Raw genomic sequence first — 13,378 nt, 5'->3', positions numbered from 1 at the left:
AGATAAAGAGGTACCACTCCAGCGGGAAGGTAAACGGCGTTTCCGTGCGCTGCTCTGGTTCGCCAGAAGCGGCTTAGTCATGCTGGCCACATGACCCAGAAGCTGTACGCCGGCTCCCTCAGCCAGTAAAGCGAGATGAGTGCCGCAACCCCAGAGTCGGCCATGACTGGACCTAATGGTCAGGGGTCCCTTTACCTTTAAGCAGATGAGAGCAGAACAATGCAGCCTGTGGAAACTTAGGAGTGCAGGACTGATTTTATACATTCAACTGCAGTGGAATACTAAGGCGGTACAGAGCCGACTGTGCAACTCGAGGCAGCAGTTGATGGGTTTTCAGTTTTATTTTTTGACTGCCCCCCTCCCGCAACATACATAACACTTTATTCTTTCTTGTCAAATGCAATGAAAGAAAGGTTCTTGCTCTACCCCATACTCTGCAATCCCCCCCCCCCCCAATTCCAGGAATTGTTCCATTCTATATCAAAAATGTGAATGCAGCTCCTGAAGTGGTAGTCATCACCATTTATTTATTTAATAAAATTTCTCAGTTGTAATATCAATATTTATATATATCTCAAAACGATTTGCAAAAAAATCCCAAAGAAAAATCAGCAGTACTTTAAATCATGCCCGTTAAAATAGTAAAACGGGTTAAAATTACCTAAGTATCTGGGTATGCTTGTCTAAACAGGAATGTTTTCAGCAAGACGCCTGCTTGATCTCAATAGGCAGTGATCTCAATACTCAGAGTTGAGAGTGGATTTCATGCTCTTTATTCAGCTCATAGTAGTGAGGAATGCAAGTTCCCCCAAAGTGTCTGCTTACACAATGGGCCCCACGTGATTGGTTAATTCCAGGATTCTCCTGTAGGCCAATCAGGTTGCGGATTCACTTCCACCTGGAGCTGGATTGGGTGGCTCCTGCGGACCAATCAGACTGCTGCATTCTGGATCCTATTGTTCTAGAACCAATCAGACTGCTGCATTCTTGATTCTATTTTAGGACCAACCAGACTGCTGCATTCTGGATCCTATTGTTCTAGGACCAATCAGACTGCTGCATTCTTGATCCTATTTTTCTAGGACCAGACTGCTGCATTCTTGATCCTATTGTTCTATGACCAATCAGACTGCTGCATTCTTGATCCTATTGTTCTAGGACCAATCAGACTGCTGCATTCTGAATCCTATTGTTCTAGGACCAATCAGACTGCTGCATTCTTGATCCTATTGTTGTAAGACCAATCAGACTGCTGCATTCTTGATCCTATTGTTCTAGGACCAATCAGACTGCTGCATTCTTGATCCTATTGTTGTAAGACCAATCAGACTGCTGCATTCTTGATCCTATTGTTCTAGGACCAATCAGACTGCTGCATTTTGGATCCTATTCAACTCAGTACATAACAGGCTGGGAGTTCTAAAGTGTAGGCCACCACCACACTGTGAATTCAGGAGTCCCCAAAGTCTCACTCTACCTGGCCTAATTATAAAGCAGGGCACTTAATTTTTTATTTTTGCTGCTGGGATTAATGTTCATGTAACGTAGCACATTATCATTGTTATTATTTATTTTATATTCTCAGTTGCTGCCTTGGGCGCGTGCGAAAGAAGCATTCAGATTCCACACAGCACATTCGCGATGTTTCCCCTTTGCAAAAACCAGCCTTGCTAAGCGCTCTACTGCGGCGGCCCCTTTAAGACGCGAACTCCCTTGACGCCCTGGGGCACTGGGGAGCGTGGTCCACATTCAGAATCGGCCACGTATAAAGCATTGGCGTTGCCCAATCAGGAAGGGGCGGGAAAAAAGCAGCAGCCAGTCGCTGAGCTCCACCAACCGCCACCGCCCTCCAATCAGAGCGCGGAAAGCCAATAGCAGAGGGGGCGGGGCGGTCATGTTACTTCAACCAACCATAGGGAAACATGGGGATGTGAGCTCTTAATTGGCGGGAGAGATTGGTGGCGGCGTCCCTGCCATTGGCTCGGATCGAACCATGTTGACAAAACATCGCGCGTCGCTTCTCCCTTTCCGGCGTGGAGGCGGGAACAAAAGGCGTCCACACCTCCGATTGGACGGTCGCGCAAAAACGACAGCTTTCCTCACTAATGAAACCGAAGGCTGAAGAAAAAAAAAAGAAGCGAGCTTGCTTTCTGTGAAACAAAGCGCGCTGGTAACGTGGCCGAGGAAGAGGCGGGGATTGGTTAAAGGCGGGCTCGCGGGTAGTGTGTGTAGGCAAGTTGCGTCGCGTCGCTGGAGCTCGCGCGTGCGCAGTGGCGAGCTCCGGCTTCTGAGGTAAAACCGACCGAGCCCTTTTCGGCGGCGGGTCTGGCTTCCTATGCCCGGAGCGTAACGGTGTTGCTGAGGCGACCGGAGCGGGGAGGGCCGCTCCATGCCAGGGCCGCGAGGCCCGAGCGCTCGGCCTCTTCTTCCCGCCGCCGCCGCCGCCGCCCTGGTGCTCCTGTGGCTGCTGCCGCTCTGCGTCCCCGTGAGGGGGTCGGCAGCGGCGGCGGCGTTCCTGGATGAGGACAGCCGGCCCGGGCTAGGGCTCGGCGGGGCCGCCGCCGCGGCGCTCCCCTTGGCGGCCGACGTGACGGTGGAGGACGATGAGGCCGGCGGCGAAGTGGCCCAAGCGGCGGCCTTCACCTCCGGGGAGCAGGAGGAGGAAGGGGCGGAAACGCCCGCGCGGGGCGGCAGCTGCAGGTGAGGCATCGGAGCGCGGCGGGGACCTTGGCAGAGGCCTGGATCCGGTTGCCTTGCTTCCGCGATCCCTTCTCTTTCCTCCACCGCTAGCCACGGGCCAGTCTCCTGTTGTTGTTGTTGTTGTTGTTGTTTATATTTTTTAATTAATTTTTAATTAATTTTAACGTATTGATTATCTTACATACAACAAAACTTCACTTCTTACACAATCTTTTTGGACTTCCATCAGCACCTCTGATGATCCACCATTCTTATCACTTCTTCTGCATTTCTTAAATTTGTATTGCCTTTAATTATCTTAACTAATAATTCTCCTCTTTGCCATTTTTGCAATAATTCAAATAAGTCACCTTACAAAACTTCTTGCAAACCTACGAGCGTAATCTGATCGTCACAATTACTTTTCAAATAGTCTGTAAATTTACGCCAGTCTTCTGTGATGAATCTCTGGTCCTGCAGGTTTCGGATTCTTCCTGTGAATTTGTCTAATTCTGCATAGTCCATCAGTTTCATCCTCCATTCTTCTTTTGTTGGTATTTCTTCTTGCTTCTTCTTCTTCTTGTTGGTATTTCTTCCTGCTTGTTGTTGTTGTTGTTGACAATCATCTCGCTCTTGTCCCAAGCGCCCTTCATGATGCAGGAATCCGACTAGAAGAGGGACTTTATAATGTCTTGGTTTTTTCTTATTTGCTTCTCCCTCTCCCAATAATAATAATAATAATAATAATTTATTAAATTTGTACGCAGGCCTTCATCCGCAGACCTCAGGGCGGTTCACAGCATAACAATGCAGTATAAAAAATGAAATGCATAATAATAATAATAATAATAATAATAATAATAATAATAATTAGTTTTAAATTTATATCCCGCCCTCCCCACCCGAAGCCGGGCTCAGAGCGGCTAACAACAGTAAAATGATACAACTTTCTAAAATCATTTCATTATAAAATCAGTTCAAATCAGATTAATAACAAGAACAAAAGGAAGCAAGAACCCCCCTGCCCCTCCCACACATGGTTCTTCTGCAACCCTTCCCCCCCCCCACTTCGTTTTTGTGTTCCTGCAGTTAACACACCATTGAGGTGGGCTAAGTGTGGAATGGACTGGCTCGAGGTATTCATCTCAGTAACCCTTCCCTGGTTTGAAAGGTTCACCTGACTCACCAGCAATACCCTGCGTATAAGAACAACCTGCTGCTGGTCCACCATCCTTTTTATTATTTATTTGTTTCAAGTTTAAACGCAACACATCAAAACTCCACCATGCTGTTCTCACTGCGCTGCAACTTGATAGGGTTTGGGGTCTTCATTGCCCCTCTTCTGTTGGTGGCCGTTTCTGTGGGAGTTGGCGGGAGAGCCTTGTGTTTGTGTGCAAACCAGACTGCTGGAAAAGCCACAGGTGGGTGTTTGTTTGGCCCTTGAGCAGTTGGATAGGTGCTGGGGATTGGATGCCCAGTGGGTGTGGCCCGAGGTGATGGTGAGCGTGGCTTGGACATGTATACAATTGTGCATATACACACACAAACATGTTTTTTTCTTGCTGGGGTGGAGACTAACAGGCCTGTGGCCTCTCTAGCAGGAAAAGAAGTGCCCTTTGAATGCACTTTCCTTATTGTAGTCACACAAAATCTTGGCAGTTGGGGCAGCTGCATGGGCTGTTACTTGCCCACATGTTCAGGGATAGATATACTTTTCTCTAAGTATTCTAATCTCGAAGGATGGTATTTTTCATCTTTCAGATTACCTACCTACCTCTGTGTGTGTTAGGAGACAAATCTGCCTTCTTATGTGGACCTATTTGCAAAGATGCAAAAATCTGTGTGATGCTTACAGCATTCAGTGCACTGTCTTCCTGTTTCTGAGAACTTGTATAGTTTAGTGAGATTGTTCCTTCATACCCTGTATTGGTACATTCCTTATGTTCAATGTTTTATTTGGCAAACTATACATTTGATCACACCAGTAACGAAAGTGTTAAGTGAATAGTTTCCCAGTAGATCCATTGAGAGTGATGGCAAATGAGTACTGTACTGTATGTTGAAGTTGAAGATAATGTTACTTTAGTCATCACTTAGCCCAAAGGTAGATTTTGGAAAGTCCATGCTTGTGCTGAAACCTCCAGAGGCATTAAAATGTTTAATCCATGATCACAGTCCTTTGTGACTGTAATATTTGCATGCCTCTGGTAATGGTATGATTTGAAGAATCTTGTGTATGCAAGCCACTGCACAGCCACAAAAAAGTCCTTATAGCTCATTCCTATGCAGAATTACTTTTGAAGCGACTACCATTAAATAGTCATCCATCTGCTTTCAGTACAGCCTATATGCTGTCCACCTCTCTGTCTCAGAATATTATTCATACTGTACAATCTGGCACTTGCATCTGCTTCTTTTGATCTGCTTGGATTCTTCTTTGTCTTAAGTTCAGTACTGTATGTCCAAGAATCAAATTTACCTTTTCCCCACCCCAAAGCTCTCATTTCCTTATATTTGTACAACATCACCATCCACACCATTGAACACCCACAAAGCACTCTTTTTCTTTTCACACTTTTGAAAGTGAATTCAGTGGCCAAAAGATAGGACAGTGCGATAGACCCAAAAGCAGATGTGCCGAAAGCAATAGGGTGATTGAGAGAGGTTTAAGGGGACAAGGGGAAATGAGTGTTTTGGAGGCCTGACACACACACCCTGCCCCTGGTGCTATAATTGATTTTAAGGTACCGTATTTTTCGCTCCATAAGACGCACCTGACCTTAAGACGCACCTAGTTTTTAGAGGAGGAAAACAAGAAAAAAAAATATTTTGAACAAAACAGTGGATGTATGATTTTTGTGGTTCATGCTGTGGCCACAGACATGTGATTTGACGGTGAGTTTGGGGTAGCCCAATGCAAAAATCCTGAGGATCCATGTGGATCCGTGCTTTGTAACCACGTTTTTGCACCATTGCGGCCCCAGGAAACAGCGGGTTCGTGATTTTTTTTTGGTGCAGGCTGTAGCCATGGACATTCTATGTGATCTGATGGTGAATTTGGGGTGACCCAATGCAAAAACCCTGAGGATCCATGGGCTTTTACCTCCCCCCTCCCAGGCAGCCTCCTTTATTGCTAGCGTCCCTTATCTCGTTCCCGATCGGCAAACGATCAGCGGCTTCGTTTCAACACCCCCTTTCCTCTTTCTAAAAAAAAAAAAAAAGCACGATCTGCTTTTCGCCCCTGGGCAATTCGGCTCCAGGGACCACGCATTCGCTCCATAAGACGCACAGACATTTCCCCTTACTTTTTAGGAAGAAAAAAGTGCGTCTTATGGTGCAAAAAATACGGTACTTGAGATGTCTCAACCCAAGGGCCTCAGTTTCCAATGCAATTAGCTTCTGTACCCCCAGCATGAACTCTGGGTCAGAGGCATCCCCTGGGCTTCAGTAGTAGCCTGGTGACTCTGCTGGCTCCACAAACCAGCTAAGGCTAGAGATACGACATTTTAATAAAATTTGAAGCCACAGAAAAAGTGGTTTGTGAGAAATCAAAGTACTGTACAAACAATACTTGCTGCTCAGACTTAATCTTATTTTATGGCTTTAACAGCATTAAAATTATTTATAACTTAGCACATAAAACTGTACCATACTGCGTATTCATGAAATTTATAAAACAATCCTATTGGCAAAACCCCAGGCGCTGTCCACCACCTCCTGCCCCTGCCCCTTGCTGCTGCTTGGCACCTGGCACTCATCACTGCCAGGCGCTCACTGTTGCTGGTGCTTGCTGCCTCCTGCTCCTCAGCCCTGTCTGCAATGGCACACTCCTCTACTCACCCCTGGGCTGCCCTGAAGAGGGCGAGGAGGAGGAAGATGACCCAGGGGGGTGAGTAGGGGAGTGAACCACCAACCATAAGTTCTCTGCTGCAGCTGTTGGGATTGAGGAGCTGTTGGGAATGAGGAGAAGGAGGCACAAGTGTCCAGCAGTGGTGAGCAGTAAGTGACTGCAGTGGTGACTGCTGGGTGCTGAGCAAGAAGAGGCTCCAGGGGCACCAGCTCCACCTGTGTGTGGGGAGGCATGATGGTGTGGTGAGTGGTGGCTGCTCTTGGGGGTGAGGCAGCAGGAGATGCAGCCCCCAACCAACCTCGCTTGTACTGCCGCTGGCTTCTCCTTTCAGGGTGACGCCCCACATCAGTTTGCTTCATGGAATCCTGTTCATGTTTACTCGTAATTATTATATCCTTTGTTTAGTGGGGCTTACTCTTGGGTAAGTAAGCATAGGATTGCAGCCTCAACCATATGAAAGGCTTAGGCTACAGCCTCGTACACATACAGTAAGCCTTTTTGAAGGCAATGGGACTTACTTCTGAGTAGATATGTATATAATGCTGTTTTGCAGCAGGATGTTTGTGCTGTAGTCATCTGAGGTGAAAGGGAGGGGGCAGGTCTGTATCTCTTAATTTCATGAAAGGTCATAGAAAGAGGGCAGGCTGGGGTTCATAATAAATGAAGGCCCTGTCTAGTCCACTCATGAAGATGGCAGTACCCTCTAGGTGCAGAAATCCACACTGGATATGTGTAAGATATTTAAATATTTATAAATGGCACTTACATAAGAAATACAAGGTGGTGTAAAGATAGTAAACATATAATAGTACAGTGGTAATATTAGAAAAAAATGTCTGAAAACTGGTTGGTAACAAATATCAAATGCCTTATAAAGACCTGACATCCAAGTAGGCAAATATCTGCAAGTACCATATTTTTCGCTCTATAAGACGCACCAGACCACAAGACGCACCTAGTTTTTGGAGGAGGAAAACAAGAAAAAATATATTCTGAATCTCAGAAGCCAGAACAGCAAGAGGGATCGCTGCGCAGTGAAAGCAGCTGTTCTGGCTTCTGGGATAGCTGCGCAGCCTGCATTCGCTCCATAGGACGCACACACATTTTCCCTTACTTTTTAGAAGGGAAAAAGTGAGTCTTATAGAGCAAAAAATACGGTATTTGGAATCGGTAAATAAGATTATATATTGTCAAATCAGAAAGACTTCACTCACCCTAAGTGTTTGTTAACATCTTAGATGTGTACAGTCGTACCTTGGTTCTCGAACGCCTTGTTACTCGAACTTTTTGGCTCCCAAACACCGCAAACTGGGAAGTGAGTGTTTTGCTTTGTGAATGTTTTTTGGAAGCCAAACATCTGACGCGGCTTCCGATTGAGTGCAGGAAATTCCTGCAGCCAATCGGAAGCCGCACCTTGGTTTTTGAACATTTTCAGAAGTTGAACGGACTTCTGGAATGGATTCCATTCGAGAACCAAGGTACGACTGTACACAATACACAATTTAGTAATTTTTTCGTATTATCGGGTCGTGGTGTAGAATCACTATAATACAGCTATTAATGTGTTCCAGCTTCCTATACCTGTTTGACATTCTTAATATGAAACCAGAGTACATAGTAGTAATTAACTCCTGCTTGAGGTAGTTATTTCTGTTCTGAATAAACATGGCATCAGCCTTGAACATGATAAGGCTGGACTTGTCTTGTGACTATAATTGTTCAAACAAAAGCACTACCTTTTGGCTCTGGAAAGAATTGTTTGTCTAAAGGTATGGCTTATGAAAGAAATTCCACTATTACAGTGGTACCTTGGGTTAAGTACTTATTTTGTTCCGGAGGTCCGTACTTAACCTGAAACTGTTCTTAACCTGAAGCACCACTTTAGCTAATTGGGGCCTCCTGCTGCTGCCACGATGCTGGAGCATGATTTCTGTTCTCATCCTGAAGCAAAGTTCTTAACCCGAGAGGTTAGAGGAGTCTGTAACTTGAAGCGTATGTAACCTGAAGCGTATTTAACACGAGGTACCACTGTATTAGACTACTGAGGGTTTTCCAAAGAGATGCTCAAGAGGACACTGAACATACTGGAGTTCAGGGACATAATTAAGAGTTATCTTTAAAAATAAGAAACTTTGTCTAAAACTATAAAATTTAGCTGAGGCAAAACTCTTGCTTGTGAGTAGGGCTCATTTGTTGAAGGGATGTCATGCAGCAGTGAGATTCAGGATGTGGTTTGCATAAGGTACAATGCAACTGCTTAACAATTGTGAGGATCTAGATCTACTGCAGTTCCACTTGCATTGTACTGTGAAAGTACAGTATATCCTACTTTGATTGCAGCCCTGCTACTAATCTTGCTGTGCCTTTGCTCTTGTCCCCGCTCCCCAGGGGTTGAAAAGACAAGAGATTATTCCAGTGCCAATACAAATATGTGGCAAATGGGGAAGGAAATGTTTATTTATTATTTGACTTCATTTAAGAATTGCTTCCTATGAAATGTCCTAAGGCAATTTAACAAGAAAAACAATTTCTAATCCAGTGCTTGTGCAGGCTAGGATAAAAATCTCAGCTTAAAAATCTTGTTAGAAAAAGGTTTGCAGTAGCTGCTGAAAAGTCAGTAGAGACAGCAGCTGCATGATATGCAACAGAAGAGAGTTCAAAAGGATAGGTGCTGCCACATTAAACATCCCAAGTTCTACATGCTACATAGAAAACCTCCTGGTGTAAGAGTATCTGTAGGAGGTCTGGTAGCTAATTGGCAGCCAGCGGAGTTTTGTCAGCAGCAGCATAACGTGATGGCAATATCTTCCCCAGTGAACAGTTGAACTGCTGCTTCCAGGCAAGCTTTGGAGGGAGCACCACATGAAGCATATTGCAGTGTCCAGGCTATTACAGTCCAGAAATGACCCGGCCAAAGCTGAAAAGGGCATTCCAAGGTGCTCTCATCACCTGGGACTGTAGTGATAGAAATGAAACCATGGGAACCCCCAGACTACCAGCCTGCTCCTTCAGTGGGAATACGGACCCAGCTGAAGCAGGGACTTGACCAGTTATCGAGAATAAATTAAGAAACTGCTCACCCACAGCTCCTATGTCTTGCCAGGATTCAAACTGCATTGGCCTTCATCTAGTCATCAGACTTCAGAAACTGACCCAGGTCTTGCACAGCTCCTCTCCTTGTTACAGAAAAATGGAAATCTAATGATTCCTAATAATAATAATAATAATAATAATAATAATAATAATAATAATTTATTTATACCCTCCCATCTGGCTGGGTTTCCCCAGCCACTGGGTGGCTTCCAACGGAATATTAAAATACAATAGTCTATTAAACATAAAAAGTTTCCCTAAACAGGGCTGCCTTCAGATGTCTTCTAAAAGTCTGGTAGTTGTTTTTCTCTTTGACAATGGTTTTATTTAGGTACTAAATTGGCACCCCACAGCACAACTGTTAAGGGGCTGAATACCTAGTGATATTCTATTACAACAACCCTGAAGATAGGGTTGAAATCATGGTAAAGCTGTGCCCTCGGTGCCCATCACAGAGCTGGTTCATCAAGATACCATGGGCAGTGGTACCAAAGTGGCTGAGCTATCATCATCATAATTTTATTTGTACGCTCTCTTTCCATGGTTAAAACCATGCTTTCAACATGACAATAGTTACCTAACTGCAAACATAGCAAAAGCCACAGGCGATAGATAAAACACATTAAAAAGTAGACAACCAAATTGAAACATTTCCCACATAAATCGTAAGAAGATGTAAAGATACAAAAATTAATATCAACAACAACACTCAACATCCCCTCAGCAAAACACTCTAAAACAACCCAAGAGTGTCCAGCTGCTTTTGTAGCTGGAGTCAGACAGGGCTCCACCCTCCCAGGTTAGGTGGAGAAAGTCTAGCAAGACAGGGAGCAGATCTTCAAGGACTTGCAGCCAAGATGACATAATAGAGTCACATTCCTTCTGTCGTCCTGATAAAGGACATATCTCAGAGAGACCAAATCTGATACAGTTCCATAACCAGACTTAAATTGGTCTGGGTAATCTGTTTTATCCAAGAGTGTTTGTAACTTTCCTGCCATGACCCTCTTCATTATCTTCCCCTCAAATTGAGTGTTTATGACTGAGCAATAGTTGCCACAAAGTAACAGCTCCAAGGTTGTTTTTTTCAGTAGTGGTCATATTGGTGCCTGTTCAAGATACCTGGGACCAGTCCCTCGCACAAGAATACATTGATCCCACATAGGACCCAACTAGCCATTACCAGCATGTTTTAATAAGCCAAGAGGGGAAGGGTCAAGGGAACACATGGATGGGCACATCACCAGGCTGCATGAAGTGAAAATGATCCCACATGTGTTATGCCTCTATTAAGAGTGGGTCAAACTATTTTGGGTTCTTTTTTGTTGTTGTTGGGGTTGATGTTGGTTTCCTGTCACAAGTTGGCATTAAGTAGCTCCTGGGTCTTAAAAACATGAACCCTTGAATAGTGTGATTTCTAGTTCTGACTTGTGGATGTGTCTTCCATTTACAGATCATTAATAATCATAAGCACTTTGGATGGACGGATTGCTGCTCTAGACCCAGAGAACAGAGGTAGAAAGCAGTGGGATCTAGATGTGGGATCAGGTTCTCTTGTCTCATCTAGCCTCAGTAAACCAGAGGTAAGATAAATACATTGTTCTAAAATATTAGTTTATTACTAGTTTAATATCTTTTTCTGTTTTCATTCAAGTTAAGATTTGCAAAAAGCTCTCTTGACACTTGCATCTGTTGTAAGGACCAGAAAAAAAACGTTATCAACTTCACTAGTATTTACTTGGATATCAGTGTTCTAATTTTTAAAACTACTCTTTACCACACAGATATGTCCATATAAACTCATACATTAAATGCTTGCATTGTTTTTCTGGTACCAAACACAAAATGGGGGGATATTATGGATTTGATCCTGTCCTAATCTGACTCTCTTATTTTCTAGCCAAGAAATTTGTTACAAAAATACGTGGAAGTAAGCACCAATGAATTGTGTTGGACTTACTTCTGAGTAAGACTGTGAGGAACGCCAGGGGAGAGAGCCTGTTCCATCAATTCCTAAAGTTGGCATGGGGAATATTATTTGTTGACTCTGATACTTTAAATTGTAAATCTGTTGGGTTTCTTGGCCAAAAGGCAGCGTATAAATGAATAAAGAATACTTTTCTTTTTTATCATAGAATGCCATTGTGGCAGTTCCTTCAGTTGCTTTTGCAAATCTTCCCTTTTCTGACCATTAATAGAACAAATAGGGCCATTAATGGCAGCATTAAAAAGGTCAAAGAGCTTTTCCCTGTGCCTCTCTAGGGACCTGAACATTAAGAGACTGTCAGAACTGAATGTCACACTGGTTGAGAATCCTCCAATAAGCTAGTTAGTATCTTAATTTTGAATAGCATTGAGAGTCCATAACCCTATGGAAGAAAATATCTTTAGGCTGCATTCCTATACCCATTTGGCAGCAAAGAAACAATCAAAATATGTACTTCTAAAACACTTCATGTCTTCAAATTTTGACTATAAAATATTCTTGTATGACCGTATATATTTACATGGGAGTTGTATTGAAATCAGTGCTATTTCCCTCTGAGTAAAAATCTGTTTTCCATCTTGTAGAACACACTGAACATTTTCTTAAAGGTTGTTCAGTCAGCTGAAATGCAACTTGAGTTTAACTTTTAATTAGAAATGCAGTACTGTAATATGAAGTTGTACTATATCAAAATAATTACCCAAGGTTATAACAGCTGGTCTGAACTTGGGGGCAGAGAGAGAGAGAGAGAAAGAAAGAAAGAAAGAAAGAGAAGTATTTATCCTTTGCTTAATTCTTATTCCCACACCTGAAAAATTATTAATAATTCTTGTACTTAATCTTAACTACTTAATTCTTAATCTTTCAGTTAAGATCAGTTGATACTGAGGTAAAATACCTTTAATTAGTGATTACAACATTTTGCAGATCAAAGTAGGGAACTGAGTTGCATTCTCACCTTCCAAACCTTGTTTTTAATTCTGAATCCTTGCTTGCTCAGACTAGTTATCATAGATACTATAGCTACAGACTATTTCATCTTCCTGTATTGCCACACCTCTTTCTGTTCATTGTTTTATTTACTCCAGCTGGAGTAAAGGTGAAAGATGGTTGCAAGTGCTTGAAATATATTTCTAATAAAGAGTTACTGTAGACCCTGGTTCACTGGGATTGTGTTACTTGTTTTCTATATATACCTGGCGCCTTCCTTACATATCTTTAGGCACCAGAGGAAAACATTCCTCTTCTCCCAGGCCTTTGGCTATTAAACAATCCATGCCTTTTAAACTGGGGAGTGGGATATTATTCTTGCGGAGAAGCTGGTTAAATGTGGACTGGATGAGATAACTCTTAGGTGGATTTGTAGCTGGTTGACTGACCAAACCCAAAGAATGCTCAGTAACGGTTCCTCATCATCCTGGGGAAAATGTGACACATGGGTTCCTGAAGGGACCCATGACGGGACTCAAGGCAGCTTAAGAAGAATCCCTAAAGATTTTCTCAGGAACAGCAGAGTCCAATGTCATATCATGCAGCTTTTGAAAGGCGAATGACCAGCCTGCCTTTTCCCTAAAGGAAGGAATCACTCTTCCTTCGCTTCCTTCCCTGCAAACATAAGTGCAGCACTGCAAAAAACAAACCCAAGTGAAATCACAGGCTGACATGTAGGCAGTGGACAGGAAGAGCGAACCCTAATTACAGTTAAATTTGTAGATTATAAATAAACGCAAATGAAAATACAGAAAAGTGACCAAATTCACCAGAGTACT

General features: G+C 43.5%; 1 protein-coding gene and 1 long non-coding RNA gene across 3 annotated transcripts in view; both read left to right on the top strand.

Moving 5' to 3' along the window:
* LOC310661726 overlaps positions 1–13,378 on the top strand; it is a 313,777-nt gene that overhangs the window by 66,166 nt on the left and 234,233 nt on the right. The window lies entirely within an intron of this gene.
* The window catches only part of EIF2AK3 (eukaryotic translation initiation factor 2 alpha kinase 3), a 43,922-nt gene continuing 32,609 nt past the window's right edge, over positions 2,066–13,378 (top strand). Inside the window, exons 1-2 of one of the 2 annotated variants that reach the window (XM_083407499.1) lie at positions 2,066–2,700; positions 11,076–11,205. In XM_083407499.1, the coding sequence (XP_083263625.1) occupies positions 2,390–2,700; positions 11,076–11,205 (441 nt within the window). In that variant the 5' untranslated portion in view covers positions 2,066–2,389. The remainder of the gene's footprint in view (positions 2,701–11,075; positions 11,206–13,378) is intronic. The other variant, XM_083407500.1, reaches the window with a different exon arrangement.

Source organism: Podarcis tiliguerta, assembly GCF_965153285.1.
Source record: "Podarcis tiliguerta genome assembly, chromosome: 13".
Taxonomy (NCBI): Eukaryota; Metazoa; Chordata; class Lepidosauria; order Squamata; family Lacertidae; genus Podarcis; species Podarcis tiliguerta.
This window is presented reverse-complemented; position numbering and strand designations above follow the sequence as displayed.